Source organism: Archocentrus centrarchus, chromosome 15 (genome assembly GCF_007364275.1).
Source record: "Archocentrus centrarchus isolate MPI-CPG fArcCen1 chromosome 15, fArcCen1, whole genome shotgun sequence".
Classification (NCBI taxonomy): Eukaryota; Metazoa; Chordata; class Actinopteri; order Cichliformes; family Cichlidae; genus Archocentrus; species Archocentrus centrarchus.
The window spans coordinates 27,311,537-27,324,179 of NC_044360.1; the positions used below are offsets into that span (position 1 = coordinate 27,311,537).

The following is a 12,643-nucleotide window of genomic DNA, read 5'->3' on the forward strand; positions in this document are numbered from 1 at the left end:
TTGTTTGTTTATGAATCTGCCTCTTGGCAAACAGCTATGTCCCCATCAATTTAGTCAGTAATGCAAAATATCTCATTTTTATTGTAGCTACTGTGACTTTCCTCATTAGTGTGAGCCATATTCTGAAGCCTTGTTTTTTTAAGCCACATGTGACCAAAAGGAGATGAAATCCATCCATCCATCCATCCATCCATCCATCCATCCATCCATCCATCCATTCAGTTCTTGAAAACAATGCAGCTTTATCTGAACCAAATTGTCTCTGTGACAGTCACTGAAATGAGTATTGATTTGTTTTTAATAAAGCATTTCTAAACATGTTTCAGTGAAACAGCAAAAGCTAAGTTACAACCTGACAGCACGTGAACATCCAGTTGGTGTCAAATGATCGCACATCATGCAGCGCACGCTCACACAGGGGAAGAGTCAGCGAAGTGACTTATGCATGCTTTTCTAGTGTTTCTAATATGAGGTCATATCCATGAGAGAGGGAGAGGCCTTGGCCAAGGTGGAATCGAACCCAGACCTTTCAGATGTTATTCTAACTGTGAGGCACCAACGCCACCGTGCTGCCCATGAGGTCATATAATTGCTTATATAATTCAGACCCCTGCTGCCTCAGAGCTACGATCCCTTTTGAGAGGAGTCTGCATGTTCTCTCTGTGCCTGTGTTAGGTAGGTGTGGATGCACGTTAGATTTAGCGCTTAAATTCATAGAATAAAGTTCTGTATGAATATACATGAAAAGGTGAGTGTGGCGTGGTTTCCGTGTCAGGCCTCACAACATGGTATGTAGTCTATAGCCTAATCAGTGCATTTTGATGCTTGTTGCATTAAAAAAAATCTGAATAAGAGTTGCCCCTCTTCTCCACTCTTGAGAGACCGCTTACCCCCTCAGCCTTGCTCAGATGGGATGGGGCAATAGTACTCGCACCACAAGCAGACTTTATCCAGAAATCACCAAACCTCTTCTTCCCTGCCTGCAGATTTTCTGTATTTAATTGCAGGAATCTGTTTCTGTGTCTAAAAGTACAGCGAGTGCACCTGTTAGTGTTTCTAAAGCGCTTGTTTGTTTGTTGTGGACTTAAAAAACATGGTGTGGTGTGATGGAGAAATATAAGCTGTCGGTCACTAGTGAGGACAACAAGCAGATTAAAAAAGGAAACGTACAGCTATATATCTGTGTTTGTGGCTTTTTACTGTCCCAGAAGTGACATAAATGAATCTGTAAACATGCTCAGGGAAAAGAGAAAAATCAGTGTGTGAAGTCTGAGTAAGACCTTTTCCCAACTTAACTCCTACTTTAAAAGTGTAACCTTGTAAAATGACACTTTTTTTTAGCTCACTGGATCATAGATTGGCATCAGCTGAGAAAGAATTTGTGCATTTTAAGAATATTTCTCGGACAGAAACGCGAGGCGGTGACTCAGCTGTGAGAATATGACTCACAACACTCTCTAGTTTCTGTTGTGTTACCTGCTGGTGACGTCATCGCGTCGTAGCGTTTCACAAACAGAAGTACAGTACCTGCAAGTATTTCTATGTATGTGTTTTAAAGTGAAACACAAGCAGATAGCTTCAAAGCGGCAACACAGGATTTCCAGTTAACTGCTGCAAAGTACTGCGGGAATGTTATGATGGCAGTCCACAATATAATAAACTGGGAATAAAAACAATGATGTGTTTATTTGTTTAAAGACAAGTATGAGGTACGAACCAATGCCTCACAATATGGTATGTAGTCTATAGCCTACTTTGCTTGTTCTTACATGAAACGCATGTAGCAACCAGTACAGGAAATACTAAAACGGAAAACAGGGGGAAAAAACCCCAAAACTTAACGGCACCTGCTGAACAAAAAACTCTAACAGGAGCTGAGCAGCTAAGGTTAGTTTATATAAGTATTCATAGGTGAATTAAATGAAGTGACCAAAATTTAAAGCAAACACTTCTTTTGGGTCATGTTAGAGGAATATTACACGGTATTTAGAATACATCCCCCTGAGAAAGCGAGGGGGAAAGTATCTGAAAGGACGTGAAACTGTAAAGTTTGTTTTTATGTTGTGAAAGAATAAAAACAATGAGACAGGGAGGACAAATATGGTCATATCCGAAACAGGTGCGCCTATGCAAATTAGACTGACGTCATGAGAGTAGTTCTCTTATAAATTTGACTTGTGAACCTTTACTCTGTCAGTTGGACAACAACAAGCAAAGGGAGTACCATCGAGGATAAGCGCTGCTTTGAATTCAGCTTGAAAGCGTGTGCTCGCGCTCTTTTGGTTCCTAACCTCACCTCTGAGTGCGCGCGCTTGAGTTCCTCTCTCAAACAGGTTTGACCGGGACACACCTGTGCCAGGTAGAGGAGTCTTGTTGGGTTCGTCGACGGTACTCATTCTGCCTTTGACCTCTGCTTACGACGGACGGATAAGAAGCGGACAAAGAAAAAAAAACTTTTTTTATTAATTAGTTTTCGGTTTTACGAGTTTCACCATGAAAATGTGGATTGTTGCTGTTCTCGCCGCTCTCGCGGTCGGAGCCTCAGCTCAGAACTGTAAGTAGCTTAAATTTGATTTAAAAACTTTATTCCGCTGAAAAATGTGCAGCTCAGTTTGACATGGACTTATTGGAGAATTGTAGTGTGTGGGGTTTTTTTTTTTTTTTTTAAACATTTTAAGAATTTGGGGCAGCTTTAGTTGCACAAAAATATTATCCTTACGCGGTGTGTAGCTTTGCTTGTTTTATTTGATAAAATAATGTAATTAGCCGTGAGAATCTGACAAAGTGGGGGCAAAAAGCTGCGTTTAATGTCAACACCCAGCGGGTTTTGTTGAGTGGGGGATGGGGAGTTTTGCTGCGCTCTGTGGGGACTAGACTGGAGAAACCAACGCCCAGGTGCTCGATAAACCTGCCGGCCTACCTGTTGGACTGAACCCTCCGTTTATTGCTATCAAACAGACAGAAGAATAAATGCTTTAATGAAACACAATCACACCAAGCAGAGGGAAAATTAATATTTAAATTATATTGCAGTTTTGTTTAACACCAGGAAGCCGCAGTGCAGTAATATCATCTAATCGCTCCTGTTTTGTGAATCACTTTGTTTTGTTTTTCTCTAGGTCCAAATTCATGTGACACTATGAAGTGGGCCACCTGTGATGGACCCCCGTGTTCGTGTTACCTTTTGGTTGGTGACAATCAAAAACAGCAACTGAACTGCGCAGCACGTAAGTTTAGAGTGTGTGTGTTTCCTTCCTGTTCATGTCCTCTGTTTGCCAGTCTAACCTGCTCATGGTGTCTTTTGCTTCACCCTCAGTGATCCCCAAGTGCTTCTTGATGAAGGCTGAAATGTACAGAGCTAAAAAGGGTCTGGATACTCGTACTGTCGGAGGGAAGCCAGTGGAGACGGCCTTTGTGGACAATGACGGCATCTATGACCCTGAATGCGAAGCTGATGGTAAATTCAAGGCCAAGCAGTGCAACAACACCGAGGAGTGCTGGTGCGTTAACAGCGCTGGCGTTCGTCGCTCTGACAAGGGAGACAAGAACATCAAGTGTGAGAAGCTGGTGGAGACCTAGTAAGTCATTTCACTGCTGTGGAGGACTGACATGAGGGTGATTAGCTCAAGTATTCAACACTTTTTTTTCTTTTTTTTTTTCCCCCTCTTTCTTCCAGCTGGGTTCGTCTTCAGCTGACACATAAGGATGGAGCCCCTAAGTCTTTGGATGAATTAAAATTGAAGAAGTGAGTATATTTCCACAGCCCTTATTAAAAGTTAAAGAATCCTGAGGCTGACATTTCCATATTCATTTTTTTTTTCTTTTTTTCTGAAAACAGTGCCATTGCAGATGCACTCAACAGTCGTTACCAACTTGACAAGCAACTGATAGACAAAGTTCAGGTGAGTAAGAGTCCCAACTTGGAGCCAAATAAAACTGCTTTTAATTTACAACAAAGCAAAACACACTATCAGATGGGTCAAGTGTCCTGTGTTTGCAGTATGACCCAGCTGCTCGCCTGATCGTGGTGGATGTGAAGAAGCCAATGGGAGACCGCACAACTGATCTATCCAGAACAGCCTACTACATGGAGAAAGATGTATGTGGAAGATGTATTTTATTTATTTATTTTTTTTAAAGTTAAAAATCAGGCCCTTTTCCTAACCTTATTCCATGTGACTGTCTGCAGGTGAAGGTGCTGCCACTGTTCAGGGCCCAGTCAAAGTTTGAACCTGTTGCCGATGGCCACAAGCTGGAGATGGAGAACATCCTGGTCTACTACGTGGACGAGGAGCCCCCGACTTTCACCATGAAGCACCTGACAGGCGGGATCATCGCTGTCATCGTGGTGGTGGTGCTGGCTGTGGTCGCCGGCTTGCTGGCTGTGGTCAGTTCATTTGCATGTCAGTGACGTGTTGGTGGTTGTGTTTTGACATTTGCAAGTCCTAATTTTTTGTTGTTGTTTTTTTTTTTTTTTTTTTGTTTTTTTTTTTTTTTTAGTTCTTTGTCCAGAAGCGACAGAGGCGGTACAAAAAAACTCAGGTGAGATAAACTTCCTGTTCTTTTGGTGTCGTCTTTCTAAACAAAAACATTGACAACATTTAAACTTTTCTTTTTTTTTTTTTTTGTCTTTCCCACCAATTCAGCAAAGGGAGATGGACAACATGTAAAGCAGAGGGAGTGTGAGAGGAGTCGGCGCATAAATGATCTTTTTGGATTACCTTTTCATCTTTGCTTTGGGAGTGTGCCATTTTTATCTTTGACAATTGCAGATTGTAAAGCATCAATTTTTGCTTTTTGTCACTTCTGCTACAGTTTATTTATAAATCATGTAAATTCTTAAAGCATCATTCTGCTCTACATGCCATAAAGTACTGTGCTTTTTAAAGTGTGCCTGACATGCGTCATTTTAATGTTAGTTTGACCTTAAATTCCACATTATAGATTGTACAGTTTCTTACTTTCAAATGTTTGGATTGTTTTTAATAAAATGTTTCAAAAGACTGTGTGAAGCAGGTTTCTTGATGTGTGGGTTTGTCAGTGTTTACTGAGCCTTTGTCACAGTGGAAAAATACAGCAGGGGGGATGGGTTCAAGATGGAGGAAACCACTCAAATTATTTCACATTATGTGGCTTTGATCAGGTTGTGTGTGTGTGTGTGTGTGTGTGTAAATTTTTTTTTTTTTTTTTTTTTTTTCTCTCCTCCTTTCCCGCCGACACATTTTCTCAGAAGCATAACGCTTCCTTTACCTTTTCATAAGATGGTTCCTGTGAAAATGGTGGATTGTAAATGGGCACCTGGTTTAGTGGGGGGGCAGGTCCAGTGGAGGTTTTCTCTTTGCATGGGTGTGGCACATACTTGATTGTCCTTGTCCTTTCTGAGGGAAGGCTTTCTTGGATTTTCAGCAATAAAGAGCTTGTGACAGTAATGCCACAATATGGCTAAGATGGTGGAAACTGAGTGGACTGTTTTGGTCGTACTACCTGAGACGGATACGCAGGGTGACAACACCTGTTAATGTGGGAGGACGTAGGTTTTTCTAGCTGTCCTCAGGAGCCATTTAGCTTTGTGTTCGACCTGTCCTTCAGGTTCTGTCTCATAAATGCGTGTTTGTCCCTTTAGTTTGAAGTGACAGCAGGTTGACTGGAACATTTTACTTGACTTATGAACAGTCAAAGGTCCAAGTGGACTAAAGCAGCAGACGTTTCATGAAACAGAAACCACAAGGTGGGCAGTATCAGTTAATCTGGTACCACAAAAAAAAAAAAAAAAACTGGTTTCCTGTTGCAACATGTTTGCAATGCAGTAATCGTGGTTTTATTCAGCTGTGCTTCTTGAAGGTGGATGCTGTCCTTGTGTACGCTTTGTCAGAGCGATGAAACTCATTTTAAAGTATATTGACAAAAAAATTGACTGTTCATCCTACATATTTACATTTATTTTGAAAGTATTAACAGTTGACTTCCTTTATCACAGTTGTAATAAAGTACATATTGTCTGCTCTACCTTAGTTCCCTCTGACCTCACCCAGTTTGAGTCCCTGTGAGCCCCCCCCCCCTTTCTATCTCCATAGCAATAGGAGCACAAAAGCAGCTCCCTAACCTGTTCAGCCAGGTTAGGTATCATATATCTTCCTCTGATGCCCCTCCCCCAGCCCTCACCTCTGTGAAACACTGCAGGAATGAAGGTGTGCCACTTGCTGTGAGGTACCTGCTGCAGGTATCAGCATGTCAGTTTTGGTTTGCGCCAATGAGAACAGAAACCAAGAATAACAGTTTCTATAGATCTGGATAGTTTCCCACACAGCAAGCATATTTCTGTGAATGACAGGGATTTCACAGCAGTGACTCAAGAAACGTTTATTTCCAGGATGATTTAAATACAATGTATTTCATATCACAAATAAATAGAACCTGACTTTTCTCTCTGTATACAGGATCAAGATGATACTAGGAGGGAAAATGATCTATTTTAAAGTACCTTATATTAAAAAAAAGTCATATTTTTCCAGTTTATCCTTTAGTCACTGTGTCAGATTAGGTTTCATTTTCTCTTACAGCAGGTAACAAAGAAAACAGAACATTAAATTTCTCTGGAACCTGTTCAACGGTCAACTTTCCAGCAACATGTCCGAACAACATTTCCTATATCCTCTTAACCACACCTTTCACAACTCAGACTGTTTTCTCATTTAAACTTGACAGCCATCAAAACTCTGTACACATCCAAAATGGAGCAACATGACAGCTGTGTGTCACCGGCCGCTGTCTTCCAGTTTGACAGGTTTACAGCACTTTTTCTTCTGCCTTTGCTCTTATTCCTCACCTGCACTGAGGAGCTCTTTTCTCCATGGAGGTGGAAAGTTAATGATCCAATGAAGGTTGCATGCCAAGGCTGGAAAAAACAGGAACCTCCAGGGCAGAAAAATGAATCCCACCTGAGGCTGGATGCAAAAGCGAGTCAATCCCCACTGACTCCTGTGTTAAAATGCCCACCTTCTCGATAGTAACTGCCCCCTTCACAACAGCTAAACAAGGAGGAATTTTTTTTTTTAAAATAACTGGCACATGTAGATTTTGTTAATACCTAATTATAAGCGAGGCAGGTGTAGCCGATGGCCACTAATCTGAGTCAATGAACTGGTCCCCTGGACAGCGTTCGTGATCTTGGTGCCTCGTTTAGTATTTTTAAGGCATTATCTGCTTGCTGCTGGGTGCAGTCTGTGAAATTAATCAGATACCTGGTGCACTACTCACCAGGTATCTGTGTCTGTGCAGTGCACACATACAGTCTATAGATGCAGCTTGCTAACCAGGTTTCCTAGCCTTAGCTCAAGAATCAACATGACACCCTGTTGCCCAAATACAGTTACTTCTGGCTGAAAACAAAAGAAAACGTGACACTGGCACTAATGTTGAGGCTTTGACATAACCAGAAACCAAAAAGGTAGCTACGCCCTGTTAATGTACAGGCTATGAGGTGTGATCTTTCTAAATAACTGTAGTATATATATGTGTATGCCTAAAGAACATGTGTAGTTTTTTATTACATTATCTGAACAATGCAAAACCACTCCACTGTGGCTCATCAACTGACACGGCAGAGATGCCCTTCTTTTTCTTCTAACAGTTCCTGTTTCTGCTAAATACAGAAATAATCCACACAGAGATCCATACTGTCACATTGTTTTTTAGGTCCCTGCGTAATGAGTGCCAGTTAGTGTTTGTTGTGTAGTCTGAATGTGCGTGAATCTTGCGTGTTGATATAGAGAACAGTTTTTAAACAGTTTTTAAACAGTTTTTAAAACATGAACTCAATACAGAGGACTGTATGTCATTATATTAAAAAAAAAGTGTACATTAAAGCACATACTTCCCCAAAAGCTGTCATGTACCATGCTGAGTGGAACTCCCCTGCTGATTCTAGTCATTCACTTCACTAAAAAAGGCCTCGTGCATGATTAAAGTTTTACCACTCTCCTGGCTGTTCAGTAACCAGGAGCACAAAAGGGCCAACCTGGGTCCTTCTTATAACACAGCTCACTAAAGCCGCAGCTCTTCTCTCACATGCACTGCGACAAGGTGCGTCCAGCCCTGGATGAGTTGCCTTAAACACATTTTAAGCAGCTGTGCTCCACTGCCATCTGGTTACCTGTTATTGCCTCCCGCTTTCATCATAATGTCCTTCATTATACATGACTGTAGCACTAAGAGTTGCACTTCCTGCTGGAACCACTCTGCCCTACAGGAAGGCAGGAAAAAAAAAAAAAAGGTATCCTCTAAATGATTTGTTAACAAAGCATCATTACTGCCTCTGTACTGTGCATTAATTTTTAAGGCAGGACTACAAAAATTAAACTTAACAAAAATGGCAATGTACCAGGTAACACTGATTGATGAGACATTTCAGACCATTTGCTCAGTCTGTCAGTAGACACTGCTGACTTTTCTCCTTGGATATGAAAGCAACACAATCATCAGGGAGACTAAAATGTTCTTAAGCAAAGCCCCTCAGTTGTTTCTAGACCAAAGCTTATAGCTCCAGTCTCAGCCACAAATCTCATGAAGTGTTCTCTGAGGAAGGTACAAAGGCACTGCATGGTGATACCTGCAAATTGCTGCAACCTCAGCTGGTCTGCGATATTGAACTACACTCAACAGATAAGTTTTTGTTAGTGCCCAGCTTGTCACAGAGAGGTGACCGGTCCACTATTCAGAATTTAGTCTGGCTAAATGAGGCAGATGGAATCATGCAGCTGTAAATAAATCCTAAAATCCTACATTTTCTAATGTAAATAAGATCAGGATGTATATTTTTGTGCCATCACAGCAGTGTGGGGGCCTTGCTGGGGCGTCCCAGAGCTGGTGGGGATTTGCTCCTCAACTCTTTGCTCTTCAGGCTGACGGGCTGGGCCACCATCAGGGCCGGGGCAGAGAGATGGTGGGCGGCGGCCTTTTGCTGATGTGCGCTGTTGATGTAACTGGAAATGAGGAGGGTGATCTCCCTGATCTGTTCACAAAACAAAAACAGGGATTCAACTCTGCTTATTCACAACTCTGAATTCATTTTTTATTATTTGTTACATTTCTGTCTCTCTTCCACAGTGTGTCTTTTGTCCTGTCTCCCTCCCCTCACCCCCAACCAGTCGCAGCAGATGGCTGCCCCTCCCTCAGCCTGGTTGTGCTGCAGGTTTCTTCCTGCTAAAAGGGAGTTTTTCCTTCCCACTGTTGTCAGGTGCTTGCTCATAGGGGTCTACTGATTGTTGGGTTTTCTCTGTATTATTATATGGCCTTTACAATAAAGCATCTTGAGGCAACAGTTTGTTGTGATTTGGCACTATATAAATAAAACTGAACTGAACTTTATTTTCAAGTTGAAATCCATGTTAAATTTTGTTTCAGATGATCTTTTTATGCCAGTTCCACTCGTAGTTTCATGCTGAAGTCATGTCCCGTGGCAGTGATGTTACATACTGATTGCTATGGAATGAAAGGCAGCCGTGTACCATAATGTTAACTTAGATAAAAATCTCTCATTTACTGCTACTGTTACAGCAAATGTAGCCTCCATTGTAAGAATACAGTCCAACCATACACTAGTAAAATCTCCTCGCCTGTCTGAATAGTCACCCATTAGACCCCAGGGCTCAGGCACAACCACAGCCTGCTCTCACTGACCTTGGAGGAGTCCATAGCAAACAGATGTTTCTCTGTAGGTTTGTCTTTGCTGGCATTAGCACTGATGCTCTGACCCATCACCAGCATGAAGTCCTGCTTGCAGCCTCCAAATGTCATCAGATTCTTGTAGGAGTGGGACACCAACAGTTTCTAAACACACACACACACACACACACACACACACACACACACACACACACACACACACACACACACACACACAAAATGCAATAACAAAAATCTGATAAAGGCACAGAAAGCAAGTTTTTTCCAGATAAAAGCATCAAATGTTACAGCCTTCATTTTTACATTCTTCACAAGATTTGGATGTCAAAAATTGGTTAAAGCTATGTGCACCACATTCTATTTAAAATAATTTTAGGCCATATACAAATACTTCCAGCGACAGAAGAAACACAAGCTGACTAAAATAACTGTTATATAGAAACAAGGCAGCAGAGCAAATGAATCTTTTCTGTACAGGTTTCCGTGTGACACAGAGCTGCTTACAATCGAGTTGTGCTCCAGAACGCTGATACCATCTTCGTGAACAGCCAGCCAAACACGTACACTTGGCTCCGGAGAGGGAGTGATGGACTAACAACAGAGAAAAACAGCATTTTCAAAGCTGTATATGGCAGGAAAAATGGGACTCTTGTTAAAGCGCTCATGCAATCAGATATTGTTTGCACTAAAAAAAAAATGTCAATAAAACATAAGCGAAACCTACTTTGAGGTTTTTATTCATTTTTTTCCTCTTTCCATTATTTTGAGCACACTGACAGTTTATTATTTTATACGTTGGCCTCCATTTGTTCAGCAGTGCCACTGGTTTTTAATCTGAGCGCTAATTATCATACTTTGTAACATCCAGTCGGTATCTGAGCAGATGAGAGGATAACCTTTATTTCCACATACTCACCTCTGCTTCAAACAGTTTGGCACCAAAGAAGGGCCACTTCCTGGCTACGGTCAGGTAGATCCTGACGCACTCTGACGAACTTCGACCCCTGAGCGAGGCCCAGCGGGCAGAGAGACGCTGCAGCAGTTGCCTGAGGGGAAAGAGAGGGCCAAACATCTGCCATGTTACACAGCAATCTATCTTTAACACAGAGTCTAATGGTCAAAAAGGGACTTCCAAAAGTGTAAAGACCTAAAAAAACAAAACAAAAAACACTTCACAGTTTTAGAGATCTGCTAGGACCCAGTTAATATGACTCCTGAGAGAACACCTAAAAAGGCTAGCAGTCACAAAGCAATTTCCTGGGATGAAAACCTTGAGGTTACAACTGTAATAAAAGACTATAAAAGCATAAAACTTACCAAACACATAAGGCCCATGCATTAGAAAGCAGGACATGTGAGTTCAGAATTACCTGAGCTGCTCCTCAGATGTGCTCCTGCGGTAATGTTTAGGGTAGAATCTGTCCAGCACCTGCTTCAGGGTCTGATTGGACTTAGTCTGCGCTGATCCAGAAGTGGAGAAGGGACGCTCAAAATCTCCGAATTCCACCTGAACACAGACGTGCAGTGAAGACAGTAAATATTCAGAAACGTACACGTTGCATATTCTTCATGCTCTGTTACTCAAACTTAAATAAAACAATGGATACTACATATGTGCCACATTTCAGCTATAAATTGAGTCAGTGCACATCTATATAAAAAGAAAAGCGTGGCAGATATAAGTGTTTAGAGACGAGGGTCTGAACTACCAAAATAACACATGAAACTTTACAGACTGCAGTTTCATCCATTAAAGTCGGGGCACATTACACATGGCATAAAAGAAATATGAAACGCAAGTAGTAAGTAAAATGAGCAACCTGGGCGAGCAGGGCGGCCATTTCCAGAGCCAGTTCCTTGTTGACAGGAAAGTGTCCCGCTACAATGGCTTCATTGGTCTGATATGCCAGCAGTAACCTCTCCCTCTCTGATTCCCCCCTCACTTGGAGAGAGAAGTACAGTCTGGGGACGGAGAAGAAAAGTTAAAGGCGGCCAGGGGATAAAGTGATGGGAATATTCACAATCCCCTTGAGGGAATTTCAGGGAAACATGTAATCCAGACAGTAACCCGAATCCAAATTACCCCCCTTTGAGGTGTGACAACAAAACCTGATCTTTATATGGAGTCTGTCCTCTGAGCTGCCATCTTATCTTTGCTCATTCACTGTGTCCCATTTTAACTTACAGACCATCAAACATTAACAAAGTATTTTTAACACTCAGTTTCATTACGAAGAAGTGAAATATTATGACTTCCTTCTTAAGCTGAAGGACCAAGAGCAGTGGAAACATAAACAGGAGCTGCCCACATTAACGGCTGCCCTACATATTTCTGCCACAGGAGACGACACGCGGTGACATGTTGGTAGCCACACAGATGTTTGTAGACTCATGTCTACACCCTCGATATGGAGAATGCAGCCAATAATTCTGAATCTGAAAAAGGTCAGACAGTGTTGGTTTCCCAAACATTCACTGCTGAAACTCCATGAGCCTGATAAGCCGTAATAACCATACGGACTGCTGAACCTGATGTTTGAACACATGTATGGTGTGACAGCGTCCTCCTCTACCTGTTCCTGTAGGTGAGGCGGACAGTCCTGGTGTTTTCCGACTTGCCGGTGTGATCCTTAGAGGCCTGCTCCCATTTGGAGATGATGTCGCAAATCTGCGCACGAGACGAGATGAGATTTGAGTTGGAAATCTTCAATCTTCCAAAAGTAATCATCACATGAATAAAAGATGCACCTTGAGGCCTCCCTGCAGACAGTGTTCCAGGGACCGTCCAGTGGGGTCATCGGTGTACAAGCTGAAACCAGAAAGTCCGGTTTTTCTCATGCCGGTGTCCTGGTTGAGACGACACTGGAACTCGTCCACTGTGGTTGAGGCGTCGAAGCTGACCACCTGCAAACCAGGAGTTGAATGCACAAGTGAGAAATGGGAGAAAAGGCAGGGATGC

The 12,643-nt window shown here is 42.1% G+C and overlaps 2 protein-coding genes across 3 annotated transcripts in view; one reads left to right on the forward strand and one right to left on the reverse strand.

The window, feature by feature from the left end:
* The first annotated feature begins 2,202 nt into the window (after positions 1-2,202).
* Positions 2,203-5,004, forward strand: epcam (epithelial cell adhesion molecule). Its single transcript, XM_030748168.1, has 9 exons — positions 2,203-2,554; positions 3,120-3,227; positions 3,317-3,578; positions 3,677-3,745; positions 3,839-3,902; positions 4,001-4,099; positions 4,190-4,387; positions 4,501-4,542; positions 4,647-5,004. The coding sequence occupies exons 1-9, from the start codon at positions 2,494-2,496 to the stop codon at positions 4,668-4,670; spliced, it is 927 nt and encodes a 308-aa protein (XP_030604028.1). The 5' UTR covers positions 2,203-2,493; the 3' UTR covers positions 4,671-5,004.
* Positions 5,005-6,345: 1,341 nt separating this feature from the next.
* Positions 6,346-12,643, reverse strand: part of plekhh2 (pleckstrin homology domain containing, family H (with MyTH4 domain) member 2) — a 34,707-nt gene continuing 28,409 nt past the window's right edge. For both annotated transcript variants that reach the window (XM_030747778.1, XM_030747777.1), the window contains 8 exons: positions 12,433-12,588; positions 12,258-12,352; positions 11,505-11,646; positions 11,055-11,191; positions 10,601-10,730; positions 10,189-10,275; positions 9,679-9,828; positions 6,346-9,010 (listed from right to left, as the gene is read on the reverse strand). In XM_030747778.1, the coding sequence (XP_030603638.1) occupies positions 8,825-9,010; positions 9,679-9,828; positions 10,189-10,275; positions 10,601-10,730; positions 11,055-11,191; positions 11,505-11,646; positions 12,258-12,352; positions 12,433-12,588 (1,083 nt within the window). In that variant the 3' untranslated portion in view covers positions 6,346-8,824. The remainder of the gene's footprint in view (positions 9,011-9,678; positions 9,829-10,188; positions 10,276-10,600; positions 10,731-11,054; positions 11,192-11,504; positions 11,647-12,257; positions 12,353-12,432; positions 12,589-12,643) is intronic.